General features: G+C 40.6%; 1 protein-coding gene across 1 annotated transcript in view; it reads left to right on the top strand.

Annotated features, from left to right (window-relative positions):
* NFATC4 (nuclear factor of activated T cells 4) overlaps positions 1–18,337 on the top strand; it is a 46,390-nt gene extending 28,053 nt beyond the window's left edge. The window contains exons 4-10 of the mRNA XM_026687671.2: positions 5,980–6,179; positions 8,966–9,138; positions 10,703–10,843; positions 13,209–13,264; positions 13,589–13,715; positions 13,806–14,327; positions 16,144–18,337. Of these exons, the coding sequence (XP_026543456.1) occupies positions 5,980–6,179; positions 8,966–9,138; positions 10,703–10,843; positions 13,209–13,264; positions 13,589–13,715; positions 13,806–14,327; positions 16,144–16,211 (1,287 nt within the window). The 3' untranslated portion in view covers positions 16,212–18,337. The remainder of the gene's footprint in view (positions 1–5,979; positions 6,180–8,965; positions 9,139–10,702; positions 10,844–13,208; positions 13,265–13,588; positions 13,716–13,805; positions 14,328–16,143) is intronic.
* The last annotated feature ends 703 nt before the right edge of the window (positions 18,338–19,040 follow it).

Genomic DNA, 19,040 nt, shown 5'->3' on the forward strand with positions numbered 1-19,040 from the left:
CTACAAAATTCAAGTGTTATTTTAAGTTAGATTCTCATATTCTCCCTTCCTTCAGACATACATCAAAATAGAAAATCAATGACACAAATTTTTCTCTCAGTTTAGGCAAATTGTACACATCTCTTTCAGTTTGAGGTATATTTAGTAGCCAGAAAGAAGCACACAATTTTCTGTCTTGATTTAACCTTGAACTTAAGGCAAGACTTTTTCTGAGCATATTCTGATGCCTTTCTGAAGTCATCCCATAATTACAATTCCACTTTTTTTAACGTTACAAATTGTATTGCCTTCAAGAAGAGTGATTCAACGGCTTGTTGTCCTGAAGATTATTTTTTTATTTTCAGTGTTTTATGTTTTATGAATCGCTCGTCATTTCACTTCCGGCAGTTATTTGTTGTTTGTTTGTTTGTGTGCGCATGTGTGTGTCTGTGTGGTATGACATTTTCAGACATGGAGTAATCTGCAAAGAAAAGTCAGAGCTTTTGGAGAGGTTTGCGGGAACAGGAATTGGAAGGGGTGGGAAGTCTCGTTGGAAAAGCTTCATCCAGAAATCCCAAAGACGAAAGCTATTCCCACTTCAAAGACTTCCCTTGCTGTGTACAAAGCAACAAAACAAAACCGAACGCAAATGTCACAGATTTTTCTCTCTCTCCAGAACTTGTGAAATAGATGCTCACTATATTTAGCTTACAGAAACCTTTTCTTTTAAATATGGGAATGAGTGGGTGATATTTGGCCAGCTTGAGCTCATAATGAGAAGAAAAAAAGATGGAACATTGAGTTTTTGGCCTGATGTCCTTTGGGTGCATGTGTCCCTCTAGTTGCGTTGTACAACAACCCCCATCATCCACCAGGATGGGATAGGATGATGGGAATTGTAGTGTTGAATTGGGTATGTCTAGTTTGAAAAGAAATACTAGGGGTGACATGATTGCAGTGTTCCTATAGTTGAGGGACTGCCACTAAAAAAGAGGGTGTCAAGCTATTCTCCAAAGTACCTGAAGGCAGGACAAGAAGCAATGGATGGAAACTCATCAAGGAAAGAAACAATCTAGAACTAAGGAGAAATTTCCTGACAGTGTGAACAATTAATCAGTGGAAAGGCTCTCCTTCAGAACTTGTGGGTTCTCCAAGACGGAAATTTTAATAAAAGATTGAACAGCCATTTGTTTGAAAAGGTCTCCTACCTGAGCAGTTGGACTAGAAGACCTCCAAGGTCCCTTTCAACTCTATTACTCTATTAGTCTGTCACTTCTTGAATAGAGTAGAGTAGAGTAGAGTAGAGTAGAATAGAATAGAATAGGAATAGAGTAGAATAGGAATAGAATAGAATAGAATAGAATAGAATAGAATAGAATAGAATAGAATAGAATAGAATAGAATAGAATAGAATAGGAATAGGATACAATACGATACGATACGATACAATACAATACAATACAATACAATAGGAATAGGAATAGAATAGGAATAGAATAGAATAGGAATAAAATAGGAATAGAATAGAATAGAATAGAATAGAATAGAATAGAATAGAAATAGGAATAGAATAGAATAGAATAGAATAGAATAGAATAGAATAGAATAGAATAGAATAGAATAGAATAGGAATAGAATAGAATAGGATAGGGATAGAATAGGAATAGAATAGAATAGAATTAGAATAGAATAGGAATAGGATAGGAATAGAATAGGAATAGGAATAGAATAGGAATAGAATAGAATAGAATAGAATAGAATAGAATAGGAATAGGATAGAATAGGAATAGGAATAGGAATAGAATAGAATAGAATAGAATAGAATAGAATAGAATAGAATAGAATAGAACAACAGAGTTGGAAGGGACCTTGGAGATCTTCTAGTCCAACCCCCTGCTTAGGCAGGAAACCCTACACCACTTCAGACAAATGGTTATCCAACATATTTTTAAAAACTTCCAGTGTTGGAGCATCCACAACTTCTGGAGGAAAGTTGTTCCACTGATTAAATGAAACTGATATAACCATCATGGCCTCTTCAGTAAATTAGATCCTATACTTTCTTTCTCACACATAACACAATCCACTTTAATCCTTCACAATTTTTGTTTGTGAGATTTTTCACCCCGGTGAACTGGAGAGAAAGAAAAGAGTGTCTTTCTGGCTTTGATCAGTTCATCTCCTCAATCTCCCATTTAGATGTTGTGTCCTTGGACCTGCTTCAATCTCCCCTTCCAGGCCACATCCCTGGGATGTCAAATCTGCCCTTTCCCACGCTCGGATTCCTAAACCACAGCATTGCTTTTCTCCGTCCATCTCTCTATACGTCACGAGATTGTGAGCTGCCACGAGATCGTGAGCTGCGGAGAAAGCAAGAAGTGGTGGAAGAGATGGAAAAGCTTGGGCACAAAGAAAGATTTCTTACTCGCATCCTTTTTCTGACAAATTCCTCAACTTTCAAGGCTCACTTTTCCTTGAAGGATCAATTTCTGCACTGTTGAGGTTTCTGTTTTTTTTTTTTTTGGTTTTTTTTGTTTTATTCTTTTTTAAAAAAATAATCAAAGCTCCCCCCTCTTTCCATTTTACAGTACTGCTGTAGTTTTCTTGCTTCTGATTTTTCTCCAAACCGCCCCCCATCCCTTCCATTTCCAAAGTTGGCAAGTTGCTTCTCTGAGTTTCCCCTTCAGCCCCCTCCAGCTTTGTGGAATGTTCCATCTGCAGTAACATTTGGGGGGGGAGGGGGAGGGAGAAATGTTAAAAAAGGGAGCTTCTCAAATCGAGTGCAGCTGTGACTGCTTGGCTTCTGATGGAAAACATCTGGCCAACCCCTTGAGGCGAGACCACCGAACTGTTGAAGTCACCAGCTGCAATGTTGTGGGTTCCTAAGGAAGGGATAGTGGCGGGGAAAGCAGGGAATATGAATGGCATAGAGGAGGCTTAATTTAAGCCAGGGATTTGCTCTGTAGCCTATTTTTAAATTGCAGGAATTTAGCCTTCTGGAGAAGCTGAAGGACACATCACAGCCAGCCCTTCCCTTTCAACCAAGTCTTGATAACTAATTCAGGTGCCCTTTTTCTCCACCTACTGGTTGGAAGTGGTGATGAGTGCCAACTAAATCTGGAATTTTTATTTTATTCTTTTTCTTCCAGAGATTAATTCAGGTCTCCTTCTGCTACACACATACCCTGAGCACTTTCTCCCCACTGAAATCATAGCATTTTTAAGGATACTTAATCATAATAGCGCTGGAAAGGACCTTAGAGGTTTTCAAGTCAAACCTCAGCTTAAGCTTATACCATTTCAGACAGGTGGCTGTCCAGACTTTCTTAAAAACCTCCAGTAATGAAGCACCTACAACTACTGAAGGAAAGCTGTTCCACTGGTCAATTGTCCTCACTGTTAGGAAGTTTCTCCTTAATTCCAGATTGCTTCTCTCCTTGGTTAGTTTCCAACCCCCTGAAAGGAAAGTTGAGTTTTGAGATGTCTTTTGTTTTATTTCCTGGTTTTGTAGCACAAACAACCTATCCTCATCCCACCAGATGTAATGGAACTAGAGAAGGTTGAGAGGAAGGTAACTAAGATGATGGAGAGGCTTCTGTATGAGAAAAATTGTGACATTTGGGGCTTTTTAATCTACAAAAGAGGAGAAAGAAGGGACGTGCCCAAGATGTATAGAATTATGCATGGCAGATAAACAAAGGAAGAGCTGTTTTCCCCTTCTCCAAATATTAGAACCCAAATATTAGAACCAATTTCACCCAATGAAATTGAAACTTGAAATAATCAGGACAGACAAAAGGATTGCTTTTAAATATAGTAGTCCACAACTAACAATCATAATTGAGCCCAAATTTATGTTGCTAAGCGAGACGTTTGTTAATTGAGTTTTCCCCCATTTTACAATCAATCTTGCCACTGTTGTTAAGTGAATGATTGCTATTGTTAATTTAGTAGCACAGATTGTTAAGTTTATCTGGTTTCCCTATTGACTTTGCTCTCAGAAGGTCACAAAAGGGGACCACATGACCCCAAGTCACTGCAATCATCATAAATATGAGTCAGTTGCCAAGTGGATGAATTTTGATCACGTGAGCATGAAGATTCTACAATGGTCATAAGGGTGAAAATTGTTATAACTTGCTTTTTTCAGTGAGGTTGTAATTTTGAACAGTCACTAAATGAACTGTTGTGAGGACTACCTCTATAAAAATGTAATTAAAATTTGGAATTAGATACTATGAGATGTGCTGTCTAGACACTTGACAGGCTTCAAAAATTCATGGAAGTCATGAGGATCAGTTTGCTATCAGCCTTAATAGCATTGGCAGATAGCAGTAGCAATAGCACTTACACTTATACCCCACTTCACTGTACTTTTACAGTCCTCTCTAAGCAGTTTACAGAGTCAGCCTATTGCCCCCCAACAATCTGGGTCCTCATTTTACTGACCTCAGAAGGATGGAAGGCTGAGTCAACCATGAGCTGGTGGGAGTCAAACTTCTGAATTGTTGGCAGCCGGCTCTTGAAGATGACTATGAGCTATGGTGGCGCAGTGATTAAAGTTCAGTACCGCAAGCTACTTCCACTGCCTGCCGGTTGCCTGCAATTTTGCAGTTCAAATCTCACCAGGGTTAAGATTGACTTCCATCCTTCTGAGGTGGATACAGTGAGGACCCAAATTGATGAAGGCAATATGCTTTAATCCTTCAAACTGCCTATAGAGGGCTGTAAAGCACTGTAAAGTGGTATATAAGTCTAAGTGCTATTGCTATCTTCTGCCTTGTGTGGTTGGTAGATCACTGTGAGAACAAATTCTGGAATAGATGGTTCGGGTTAGGATCCAGGAAGGATCTTATTATGCTTTGATAATTCTGGACAGTGTACAAAAACAAACATCCTCACTACAAAAATAAATTAGCATATCCAAATGATTACAGGTAGTTCTTGACTTACAACCTTTCATTTAATGACTGAAGTTACGACGACACTGAAAAAGGTGTCCATTTTTCACACTTACGACCATTGCAGAATCCCCATTGGTCACGTCATCATAATTCTGAGGCTTGGTAATAGTATTTATGAGAGTTGTAATGTCTACCAGCCGTGGAAGCCATATTTTATTAGCCATATATTTTTTTAAAAGCTTCGAGGCTGCCACAGTTAGTGCCTGAGAATTTGGGAGGGAGGAATTCTTAGTGAGTAGTAGATTAGACTCAACAACATTCTTCTCACAAGTCAAGGACATCTCAGCCTGCACCTGGATGGGAGTGAGTGAAGGTTTGGTTTTGGATAGAACGATGTTTGATTGGGCCATGTGATGGACTGATGGGTGCAGGAGATGGATCTTTGATTTTCACTTGGGGAAGGGAAAACCTGGAAGTTTCAGATTCAGGTTTTCCCACATGACTTCTTTAATAAATTCTTACTTGGGTGGACTTTGTCTCTGAGTGCTGAATTGAAATTGGAAGTTTCTTTGGAACGCTGACAATGTCCTGGGGTCATGTGATCAACTTTTGAGACTTGCTGACAAGCAAAATCAATGAGGAAGCCAGGTTCACTTAACAACTCAACAATTGCAGTGATTCACTTAACAACTGTGGCAAGAAAGGTCGTAAAATGGGACAAAACTCACTTAGCAACTGTCTCACTTAGGAACAGAAAATTTAGACTCAATTGTATTTGTAAGTCAAGGACTACCTGTATCAAGAACAAAAGGGAATTCCTCCCCCCCACCCCACCCCTTACAAAATAAAACCCACAGCCAATCAACCAGGAGCAAAGTCACATTAAAATTATGTATTTTACAACAGTTGGAATATTAGATTTAGAAATCTCTTTCTGAGAATCATTGCCAGGTCTTGATGCATTGTCCTCCCCAAATGTTTGACATGTGGAAGTATGTGTCATACAGACACATAGATATTTTTGTTTTATTACAAATAATTTGTGGTTGGGGGGGTAAAGAGATGAGCTGATGACTTTCTTGTCTTTTCCATCAAGTTTTTAGGTTACAATGAAAAACCCCTGACATTACAAATGTTCATTGGAACAGCGGATGAGCGGAACCTACGTCCTCACGCTTTCTACCAGGTGCATCGCATCACTGGAAAAATGGTGGCCACCACGAGTTACGAATCTATCATCAATGGAACCAAAGTTCTTGAGATGTCTCTGCTGCCCGAGAACAACATGGCAGCCAAGTAAGGTTCCTTTGGGCGCAAAAAGGTGGAGAGATGAAGAGAGGACTTGTCCATCTGGATGATGGTAGTGATGATGATGATGATGATGATGATGATGATGATGATGATGATGATGATGATGATGATGGTGATGATATAAATATGAACAAAGATATGGACCTTTCTCAATCTTATGGTTTTGTTTTCCTTTTTTAATTTTTTTTTCGATAAGGAGAAAGAGAAGAACCTAAAAATGACACCTTCAGTCCATTTCATATATAAAAAACAAAATGATCTGAGTTAGCAAGATTCAAAATGGCAAAATTAATACATAAAATATAAATGAAAGAGGAAAAGAAAAAATACATAAGCATAGACTAAACACTTAAAGATAAGTGACTAAAGGGCTTGAAAATTCTCTTCTTAGCCTTTGTAAACATATTAACAGAGTTGGAGGGGACCTTGTTGGTCATCTAATCCAACCCTCTGCTCAAGCAGGAGACCTTAAATCATTTCTGACAAATGGCAGTCCAGTCTCTTCTTGAAAGCCTCCAGTGATGAAGCTCCCACAACTTCTGAAGACAAGCTATTCCATTGGTTGATCGTTTTCACTGTCAGAAAATTTATCCTTATTTCCAGGTTGAATCTCTCCTTGTTCAGTTTCCATCCATTATTCCTTGTCTGGCCTTCAGGTGCTTTGGAAAATAGCTTGACCCCCTTCCCCTCTGTGGCAGCCCCTCAAATATTGAAACACTGCTATCATGTCTCCCCTGGTCCTTCTCTTCACTAGACTAGCCATACCCAGTTCCTGCAACTGTTCATTTTAGCCTCCAATCCCCTAATCATCTTGGTTGCTCTTCTCTGCACTTTGTCTAGAGTCTCAACATCTTTTTTATAATGTGGTGACCAAAACTGGATGCCGTATTCTAGGTATGGTCTTACTAAGGCTTTATAGAGTGATATTAGTACCTCACTTGATCTTGATTTGACATAAAAAAGCCAGTTAAAAAACTGGCAAAGCATGTGTGTCAATAACCAATGGCTGGCAATTTGTTGTGGATTTTTCTCTTGGCTATCCCTATCTTCCAAAGTATTCATAAACCCATTGAATCTTGATGAATTGAATATAATAGGGATATAGCCTACAAAAGGCAAGGATTCACGATACCACTATCCCCTGGTCACATGATCTCTCTTTGCTACTTCCACAACCCACTTCCAACAGCAGTCAGTGGGGGGAACCTGACAGGAAGTTGCAAGTCACTGTCATGTGACATCATGCTTAATAGCATGCGGTGATTTACTAATGACCACCATTGGAACTATTGTTAAATCAGGTATGATCACATAATACTTCACTTTATGATGTTACTTAGTGGTGGAGTTGCCAGTCCCAAAGATGATTGGTGAGAACTATCTGTATAATATAATAAAAGAATAGTCTTGGCTTTAGACATTGATTGATTGCATGAATGATTGAACTGATAGTTTGATTCAGTCAGATGACTCTAAATGGTGTACAAGAACAGTAGCCAGAATCAATGCAACAATAAATTGCAATAGTACCCTATAAAATCTAATACAACATACAGTTACAGCTCCATCTAATGATCCAGAGTAATAATTCACCTCACTATCAATCATTATATTATTGTGCACCTTAAAAAGTTATGCTGTGTTATTTCTAAAAGATTAAAGATAATTTGATCAATTTGATGTAGTAGTTAAGGTGCTAGGCCAAAAACTAAGAAATTGTGAGTTCTAGTCCTGTTTTAGGCATGAAATTGACTGGATGACTTTGGGCCAATCATTCTCTCTCAGTGTGACCCATTTCACAGGCTTGTTGTGGGGAATATAGGAGGAGGAAGAAGTATTGTGTGTGTTGCCTTGAGTTATTTATTAAAAAAATAATAAAGGTGAGATAAAAATAAATAAATAAATAACCTCTTTTCCAGGCTCCATTCTGTTTCATCCTCTTTTTCCCCCATGGCTGCTTTAAATTTATTCACTGGGGAGAATGCAATTAAAATATTCCAGTTATCTAAAATGGTCCTTGGTTAATACCATGGGCGATCCAATTTTAAGTTGAAGATACTTCAAATTTCCCTTTTCCATTTTTTCCCCATGGGCTAGTTTGGAAGACCTTGTTATGAGCCCTGGAACCAGAATAAAGAGGTCTTCCACCTCCTTCTCCTATACCATTTCAGACAAATGGTTGTACAATCTCTTCTTACAAACTTCCACGGTTGGAGTGCCCACAACTTCTGGAGACAAGTTGTTCCACTGATTAATAGTTTTAACTGTAAGGAAATTTCTTCTTGGTTCTAAGTTGCTTCTCTCCTTGATTAGTCTCCATCCATTACTTATTGTCCTACCTTTGGAGAATAGATTGACTCCCTCTTCTTTGTGGCAGCCCCTTAACTAGTGGAACACTGCTATCATGTCACTCCTAGTCCTTCTTTTTATTAAACTAGACACACCCAATCTTTTTATTAAACTAGACACACCACACGCAATCATTCTTCATATGTTTTAGCCATGCATAATACTTCTTCCTTCTCCTATTTTCTCCAGAACAATAGTCCTGTGAGATGGGTTGCACTGAGAGAGAATGATTGTTCCAAAGTCACCCCGCCAGTTTTCATGCCTAAGACAGGACCAGAACTGACGAGAGAAGCAATGTTTCTTTCTTTCCTTTAAAAATAAATATTGCTTGATTCAGCAGAAGATTGTCATTTGATCATTGTCTGTTTTTTTTTTTTTTGTCTGATTCTGGATCTTTTCCTCCCCACTCCCCAACCCTCCAGTATCGACTGTGCCGGAATCCTAAAACTGCGTAATTCAGACATCGAGCTGCGCAAAGGCGAGACGGATATTGGGCGCAAAAACACACGGGTACGGCTGGTATTTCGGGTCCATGTCCCACAAGGAAATGGCAAAGTGGTGTCCATCCAGATGGCTTCTGTGCCCATTGAATGTTGTGAGTATTGCTTGCTATCTCAGGGTAAAATTTGACTGCTGGGGTCTGTTCTCAAGATTGTCCCAAAGGTGAAGAAGCTTCTTGGATGAGAAACAAAACACCTTCAAAGAAAAACCAGAAAGTCCAGTTGCCTCTGGAAAAAAAGCTCCTTTGGGACAGCCATGACCTGGATGACTGAGAATCTCCATAAACATGTCCATGGGTGGGATTCAGCTGTTTTGGACTGGTTTGGGAGAACTGGTAGTTCTGGTAATCAGTTGGCTCTGCCCACTCGCCCCTGCCCTAGTCTGTCCTATATTTGCATGCTTTGCAGCTCAGCTGATTCACATGGCACAGCAGATTGCCATGTGAATCAGCTGTTTTACTCACTGGGGCTGTGTTAGAAGGTAAGTTTTAGTGCTGAAAATGGGCAGTTTTTAAACGCTGCATGCTCACCAAAGTAGTTGTTACACCGGTTGAATCCTACCATTGGACATGTCCTCAAGTTTGTTCAAAGGAAAGTTGAGGCTGTTGACTGCACATTGTGGGTGATGGGTACGTGGAACTGGAGAGGGGACCTCTTGGTGCTCACCCACCATCACCAATCTCAGCTTTCTATCCATGGTAGCTGCTCCAGAAACTCCAGTCCTGTTGAAAGTTTGACTGGAGATATCTCTCCTTTACCCAGTGCTGAGCTAAAACATCTAGGAAAACTCCGGAGTTGAAAATGTGAAGAAAAATGACCATCAATTTGAAGTATTTACTCCAAAATGTGTGCATGTGTTCACAGATAGTCTTCAATTTACAACCACAATTGAGCCCAAAATGTTGCTATGCAAGACAGTTGTTAAGTGAGTCTTGCTTCATTTTATGTCTTTTCTTGCCGCAGTGGTTAAGTAAATCACTGCTATTATTAAGTTAGTAACACGGTTGTTAAGTGAATCTGGCTTCCCCATTGATTTTGCTAGTCAGAAAGTCGCAAAAGTTGATCACATGACCCCAGGGCACTGCAACCATCATAAATATGAACCGGTTGTCAACCGTCCAAATTTTGATCATGTGACCCTGAGGATTTTGGAACGGTTGTGTGAAAAATGGTCATGTCACTTTTTCAGTGCTGTTTTAACTTTGAATGGTCACTAAACAAATAATTGTATGCCAAGGAACACTTGTATACAAACAGATACACCCATGCACACCCTCAAATGCACATATGTCAATTTTACTAACTCTCCCAAAATTGCATGAGGGATTCCAAAGGGAAATTGCTAATATCTCACAAGCCTTAGGAAAGATCTGAGCAGGGTTTGTTACTTTAAAAAAAAACACTGCTTTGCACTCTCCAGTTTTATCACAGTGCATGACATCTGTTGCCTGAGAAGAGTGTTATATTTTGCTTAAAGGATCTTTGAACAACGATTAGTTTTTGAAAGCAGGGAAGAGAAAGTTGGTGTTTCAGGAAGTAATTCTTATTTACAGGGTGCAGTGGATAAATTGACTTGTAATCACACTCCCCAATTCCGCTGTCAAAGAGCTAAGACTTTTAGCCTCTGTTCCACTTGTCTCTTTGGTTCCTCTTTTGCAGCCCAGCGCTCAGCTCAAGAACTCCCACAAGTAGAGCATTACAGTCTTAGCGCCTGCTCAGTACATGGTGGTGAAGATATGGTCATTAGTGGAGCCAATTTTCTGCCAGAATCAAAAGTTGTTTTCATTGAAAGAGGCCCTGGTAAGTGAGGTCTGGTTCCTTTCCTTTCCTTTCTTTCCTTTCCTCCCTTCCCCTTCTCCTTCCTTCCTTCTTTCCTTCTCCCCACTCCCTCCCTCTCTTTTCCGTCCTTGCTTCCTTCTTTCCTTCCTCCCACTCCCTCCCTCTTTTCCTTCCTTCCTTCCTTCCTCCAACTTCCTCCTTCTTTTTTTCCTTCCTTCCTTCCTTCCTTCCTTCCTTCCTTCCTTCCTTCCTTCCTTCCTTCCTTCCTTCCTTCCTTCCTTCCTTCCTTCCTTCCTTCCCTCCCTCCCTCCCTCCCTCCCTCCCTCCCTCCCCTGCTTCATGGCAGAAAACTATCTGAGCAAAAGAATGGAATTCAAATTGAATAAACCACATTTGCTCAATTGGAGAATGTGTCTTCCTGTCCAGATAAATGCCTGCACATTGAGGAAGTCGTGTTTGTTGATGAGAATAGAAAAATCATTTGGAAACAAAGAAATGAACAAGGAAAGCTGGAAAGCACCTGGGGATGGGAGGCGATATACAACAACTGCAGTGACATCATTGCATGCTCACATGTGGAAAGACTCCATACTACCTAGAAGGGAGGAATATTTGGTGACAATGATGACATTTGCAGAGATGGTTAAATTGACTTCCTTGATTAAATAAAAGTCAACTTCTATATTCTAAAGTCAACTTTTCATTCCATACCTTTGTCTCTTTCTTTTTCTCCTTCTTTTTCTCTTCATTTTCTGGGGTCTGTATTTGTTTTAGTTGGTATTTCTATTCTCTTTAAAAGCTTTTAATAAAAATTTATATAAAACAGTGGTGGTATTCTAGTAGTTCAGCCTGGTTCTGCCAAGCCGGTGGTGCTGATGAGCAGCGGAGACCGAACCAGTTCTCTCCAACGTTCTGCTGTTGGGCCCACCCGCCTGCTGGGCTCCCATACTAACCTTTATTTTCTGCTTTTGAAGCATAGCTGCTTTGCGTGGCACAGCAGATTGCCACGCGGCAGCTGCTGAAGCATCAGGGAGAGTGCAGGCTTGCAGGAGGTGAGTGAGCACACCTCTGTGCCTGCGCAAAGTGCATGTTTGGTGCGTGCTCATGTGCAAAGCGCACCCACCAAGCCACGCCCATCGAACTGGTGGTAAAAATATTTGAAACACACCACTGACTTAAAAAAAAGAAAATGTGGGATGGTATGGAGGAAGCTCTTGTACTGGCAAGAAAATGTTCTCTGGGCAAATGCCATTTAGATGTAATCCTGTTTATCTTACATGCTTTTTATACCTGCTATATTTTTGTGAACCATTTTATACCTATTTTATTTGCTTAGTATTGAAGATTATATGTTTGAAGGTGCTTCTGATAGAAAGAAAGAAAGAATATGCACACAAACACAAACAATTCATCACACACACACACAAATAACAGAGAGACCCAGTCATCACCTGGATGGTTGAGATTCTCCATAGACACACAGACATACACACAGAAAGTTCTAATGTTGGGCTAACAAGGTCAGAAAACTGGCACAGCACAAGATTGTTTTTCTAGTCACCCTTTTTTTTTTAAATAGAATTGTCTTAAACTCAGGGCCATTTTTCTCAGGAGTAAATATGATAGTAGTTGTGATCTCTAACAGCTAAACCTACATTGACAGATTTAGTAAACCATCAATCATGGGCCACTCCTGGACACAAATTTTGGGCTGTGATTATTTTTATCATCTCCTGCTTTTAATCTTCACGAAGGGGTTGGCTGGATTAAATGACTCTTTGAGAAAACTCTGTCTCCATCTCTTAAATCAATATACAATAGGTATCTCATCCTTTGGCCTCACAGTGAACTACCGTGTTAAGACTCTTGTCTTATTTTTTTTTGCCACCAAAAAAGGCATCAGGTCTTATTTTCGGGGGATGTCAACCACTTACTAACCTCACTTGTGTGCATTTCCCCCGGCCTCCTTTTTGTTGTCAGAGGCCTTCAGGAACTTCTGTGGCCGGCAAGGCTTTCTTGAAGGCCTCTGCAGCCGATAACAGAGCTCTGGGTCAATCTTGAGCTTTGTTATCAGCTACAGAAGTCTTCACGAAAGCCTTGCCAGCCTTGCCAACTGCAGAAATGGGCCGGCAAGACAGATGTAGGAGTGTGCGAGGCCTGGCTATAACTGTCCAAAGGTAAGTAGTAGGGCAGCTCCAGCCCCCCATCCCCACACTAGCTTAATTTTTACCCATGCACTCTGGAGTAGGCAGGATCTTAATTAGGGCTTATTTTGGGGGTAAGGCTTATATTGGGCACACATGTAAAAAAAATCAAGCTAGGACTTACTTTCAGGCTAGGTCGTATTTTCAGGGAAACAGGGTAGTTCCTTTTTTTTTGGTTTCAGATGGAAAACTCCAATGGGAAGAGGAAGCAAATGTTAATCGCTTGAAAAGCACAGAGGTGAGAATGAGAGTTATACACTATCATCTATGGGACAACATTGGAGAGAATTTTCCTAGCCATGAGGTAGGATTTTTTAAATGTAGCAGCAGATGATGGACAGTGATTGAAGCACAGCATTCTGTTCCTGGTTTCCTTAATTTGGCTGTTCTCAAATATGTGGGCTTCACCTTCCACAATTCCTTGGATACCTCAGCATGGTCATTGTTGAGAATTCTGGGGTACTAAAGTCTTTACATCTAAAGAAAAAAACATACCCAGATTGCGGGATTAACTTCTCTGTTGGATTTACTTGCCTTGACATCTTTTCTTCTCCTTCCACAGGCTTTGCTGACCCTCACCGTTCCTGAATACAGCAACAAGAGAGTTTCACGGCCTGTTCAGACATACTTCTATATTTCCAATGGGCGCCGGAAAAGAAGTCCAGCTCAAGGCTTCAAATATTTGCCTGGTAAGTAAAACTGGAAGATGGGAGATGAGTATGGTTGAGTGCTAAAATGTGCTTGATGATCCCTGCCAACCTTCTCCTCTTCATCTCTAGTGATCTTCAAAGAAGAGCCACATCTGGATTCCACACCCCATGCATTCCCACATATCACTCCAAATGTTCCTTTTTCACTACCACCAGCACAAGGGGCCATGGATTTCTCCCCTTCCAGACCTCCCTTCTCTTACAGTCCTGAGCGTTCCCCACCTTATTCCCCCTATGGCTCCAATTGGAGCCCTTGCTCATTCTCAACCCCTCCCCATTACAGCCCGGCCTTCCATTTCCCTCCCAGCGAGACCTATGGGGGCATTAATCTCTCTGTACCCCGCCTTGCTCCTCCAAACCTGACCCACCTTCATGCTTTAGATTGCCACCCTCCACACTTCCAGCCTGTTAGTTCACAACAGAGTCCTCATTCACCAGGACGGAGAGAAACCCACAGTGGGGAAAGGTCACCAGAATGGACAAATCCAGACCTTGGATCCCAGGAGTTTAGCTCCAAGGAACTGGAGAAATCGGGGTTCAGCAGTGGCTTCCGGGAAAACTTGCCTATCCATGGGATCACACTGGAAGAAGGTAAAGGTAGATTTGTGAAGCTTTCAATAAGATTTAGTTTCAGTTTAAGAGAAATAATGGGATTTTCCTCTTTTTTTCTATATGCAAAATATGGAAAGCCAGCCCTGCCAAAATTAGGTCACAATGACACAGAATAGCAATAGCAGTAACACTTAGACTTAGAAACTGCTCTATAGTGCTTTATAGCACTCTCAGAGCTGTTTTCAATGTTGACATATTGCCCTCAACAGTCTGGGTCCTCATTTTAATGACTTTGAACAAATGGAAGTTTGAGTCAACCTTGAGCCAGTTAGGAGTTCAATCCTGACTGTGGGCAGAGTTAGTCTGCAATACTGCATTCTAACCCCTGTGCTACCAGGGCTCCTGGTGTGAATGCTTGCTGGAAACTTTCAGATTAGAGCTGCAGAAATCAAGATCACCCTAAAATGACAGGAACGAGACACAGAAAATTCTCTTGCTTCCATCTAGTGGTCATCTGGAGCTTTGCAGTCCAGATCTGTGGTAGCCCTGTAATAGGATAGTTGGAAAGCTTCCTCACTTGAAAAAAATGCCTTCCTTATCAGCAGGACTCAATTTTGTTAGAGTTGTGTTTTATAAATTAGCAAAGGTAGCAGAATGAGGCTGGCAGTGTAAAATCTGACACCACAGAAAATGACAGGCCACAGAAGGCAGCTGGCCCAGAATAAATTGCATTTATAGTCTTTCCACTTCTTGTTCAAATAGATGAATGATTGAGCCAACACTCATAATCATTTGTGAAGCTGGTCAAATCAGGCTGAATTTGAATATAAGCTTCCACGCAAGTGTGTGCATAGGATTAACCTTAAGCTTATTTTCAAAGTATTGGGCATTGAGTTAAACTTCTAGCTGAGCCCTACCTATACTCTTAAACTTTGAATCACTGACCAATTGGTAGTGGGCATTGTCTAGCCACAATATCAAAGAATTTTAACAGAATTATAGATGAAGGAATCTGGGACTTTCCTGTGGTCTTCCATTCAAGTACAGACTCAGTCCAGCCCTTTATAGTATTTTGAAGATTGCCAGCTATTGCCATTGATCAGGGGTCTTCAAATTTGACAGCTTTAGGACTTGTGGACGTCAATTCCCAGAATTCCTCCTCAGTCATGTTAGCTCAGAAATTCTGGGAGTTGAAGTCCACAAGTCTTAAACTTGCCAAGTTTGAAGACCCTTGCCATTGACTCTAGACTTACACAGCGTTAAGCTATAAATCATGATTTCCAAACCATGATGGTTAGGTTAACCAACCAAACCAAACTAAGCATTGACCACATTATGATTTTGAGGCTGCCAATCAAAATTGTTTTGTCAGTGCATGTACCTGGAGATACGAGAAGCTAAATCTGAGACTCTAGGCCTCAAAATGGCTGTTTGGTTATTTCCTTTGGTTTTCCCCTTCAAATCCCTGCAGATCTCATGAGCATGAAACTTAAATTGCTACCCACTGTTTCTGCTGAGTTTTCTTGTCTTTTTAGACTTTGCTCACGAGACGATTGACTTAAGCCAGCAATGGAGCAGCCAACTAACATATGAGAATTAGAAGGCCTTTATCCACTCACAGGGACCTGGCAGGCTGTTAACACACTACCCTAGTTCAAAATAGATCCTGGGAATTATGATTCCAGCACTGTTGCTCATAATAAATTTCCCACAATGACAAGCATTGCCGACTAAGCCTCAGAAATTTCAGTGGCTTGTTTAAGGCCACCTAGTAAGTTCACAAGCTGCTGTATGGTGAGCTTTCCTTCAAATTGGCTCTCTCTCTCCTTTTCTTTTTTCTGACTACTCTCCCCAGTTACTGAGATCATTGGCAGGGACTTAAGTGACTTTCCGGAGCCATCCTGCGAAGGAGGACAGAGCTGAGAAGCAACCAGAATCTTGGAGTGCATAAAACTTCAAGACGACTGGAGGTCAAGCCAGAGAAAGCGAAGATGGGATCATGCAAGCAACAGCTGGACCAGCGTCTGAGGACTTTGACATTGATGAATTTGAATCTGAGTTTCCTTTTTTTAAATCTTCTGCCTGTGTTTTCTTTCAGTCTTTGATTAGGGGCCTCCTATAACTCAATGCAGAGCCCTCATTAAATTTTCTGTCCTCCTACTCTTTGCAGTTAAGAGGATTCAAGGAGACTCACACCATCATCACTCCAAGATTGGAGCAACTGTGGTCCTGAAGAAGTTGCCAAATGGCAATTCCCAGGCTCTAACATTTACTGTGTTGGGAGACTGGATATCAGTTTCCTCACCATCTTTCTTTTACTTAGTGGTTGTCTTCTATTGATCCATTTATTTATCCGGTACTCCAAGATAAAGAGATTGGGTAAAAAGTGAGATTACCTATTGAGTTACCATGTTCTTTGTAAGACTTAGTTCTTTCTCTATTTGTCTACTCCACATTTACATTTTGGAGAGCTGTATTTCCTATGATAATTGATTCCAAGGACCAATCTATATTATATGGCTATCTAAGTAAGAGCCTTACTTTCCCAGGATATTATGTCTACCCTACACATCTGTCCAGATAACAGATAATCAGAGTTGGAAGGGAACTTGTAGCTTATCTAGTCCAACCCCCTGCCCAAGCAGGAGACCCTATACCATTTCTGACAAATGGCAGTCCAATCTCTTCTTGAAAGTCTCAAGTGATGGCGCTCCCACAACTTCCGAGGGCAAGCTGTTTCATTGTTTGATTGTTCTCACTGTCAGAAAGTTTCTCCTTATTTCCAGATTAAATCTCTCCTTGTTCAGTTTCCATCCATCATTCCTTGTCTTAGGGTGCTTTAGAAAATAGCTTGACCCCTTCCTCCCTGTGGCAGCCCCTCAAATATTGCAAGACCACTATTGTGTCTCCCCTGGTCCTTCACTAGACAACCCATGCCCATTTCCTGTAACCGTTCTTCATATATTTTAGTCTCCAATCCCCTAATCATCCTGGTTGCTCTTCTCCTTTTTTCTCTTTTTACTTTTTCTAGAGTCTCAACATCTTTTTTATAATGTGGTGACCAAAACTGGATGCAGTACTCTAGGTGTGGTCTTACTAAGGCTTTATAGAGTGGTATTAGTACCTCACTTGATCTTGATTGTATCCCTCTGTTAATGCAATTTAGGATTGAATTAGCTTTTTTGGCTACTGCTGCACACTGCTGGCTCATATTTAGCAGGTTGTCCACTAAGACTCCAAGATCCCTTTCACAGTTACTGCTATTAAGCCTGATTTCACCCAGTCTCTATGTGTACTTTTGGTTTTTCTTGCCTAAGTGTAGGACTTTACTTTTCTCTACATTGAATTTCAAGAGTCCAGAGTTCTCTGTCATGTCCATCCTGTTTGTTTCCTCAAAACCAGTAGCAGGGTTACCATGCTACCCATTTTGCCTTCTATCTAAACTACCTCTCATCCTTTCTCTAACAGAGAAGGCTTCAAACTTATTCTCTGCCCAACCCCATCCCAATATAGAGGAACGATGATATAGGAGATACTTCTCAAACCATAATGTTCAAACAGTGTTTGGTGATCACAGATCTTTGTGCATTCTCATTGTAGGATTCTATAATGAAATGATCAATAGCAATAGCACTTAGACTTATATACTGTTTTATAGTGCTTTACAGCCCTCTCTAAGCGTTTTACAGATCAGCATATTACCCCCAACAATTTGGGTCTTAATTTTACCCACTCAGAAGGATGGAAGGCTGAGTCAACCTTGAGCCTGGTAAGATTCGATCTGCCATATTGCAGGCAGTTGGCTGCAGCAGAAGGAGCTTGTGGTACTGCACTCTAACCATTGTGAGATAAGTGTCCCTAAAATTCTTGATCTTTGTAGATCCTCTGGAAAACACATCTGGTTGATACAGAGAAACAAATAAAAAAGATTGGATATGTGTAGATTTCATCCCATTTCTGTATGTTCCCCAAACTCTGTTCTGCTCCTTTGCAGATTTTTAAGAAATAAGACCAGGGATTAAGTAAACAAATAAAGGTTTTTAAAAATACTTGGTGACAGTCGGAAGCTGAATTACTTGTGTTTGTCAAAGAAAACATTAATCCTGCATATATCATAGAAGGGTTCTCCCAGCTGAGTTTGTTGATATCACTGATAAGGAGCTTATGTTATAAACTTCTCAGTGTCTCCTCACAATGCAAGATGAGCAGTGTATAAATTTGATAAATGTAAATAAATAAATATGGCCCAAAAGATTCATGAGGAGCCCTGATGACATAATAGCATATGTGATGTCATTTCCTCTTCCTCATCTTTGTATTATGCTAGTGACTGATTTTGGGGGGCTTGCTTCTGAAGGTTTCCCCGAAAATAAGACCCTGTCTTATATTTTTTTAGCCACCAAAAAAGGCACCAGGTCTTATTTTCGGAGGATGTCACCCACTGACTAACATCACTCGCCCCTGGCCTCCTTTTCACTGGCAGAAGCCTTCAGGAACTTCTTTTGTGGCCAGCAAGGCTTTCCTGAAGGCCTCTGTAGCTAATAACAGAGTTCCAAGCCTTGCTGGCTACAGAAGAAATGGGCCAGCAAAACAGGTGTTCAGGGTGTGCGTGGCCAGGATCTTAATTAGAGTTTATTTGGGGGCTAGGGCTTATATTGGGTACACATGTAAAAATCAAGCTAGAACTTACTTTCAGGCTAGATCGTATTTTCAGGGAAACAGGATAGATAAACACATTGTGGCAAACTCCTA

The sequence above is a fragment of the Notechis scutatus genome, chromosome Z (genome assembly GCF_049901735.1).
Source record: "Notechis scutatus isolate UNSWTSFEM ecotype Mainland chromosome Z, rNotScu1.2, whole genome shotgun sequence".
NCBI classification, from domain to species: Eukaryota; Metazoa; Chordata; class Lepidosauria; order Squamata; family Elapidae; genus Notechis; species Notechis scutatus.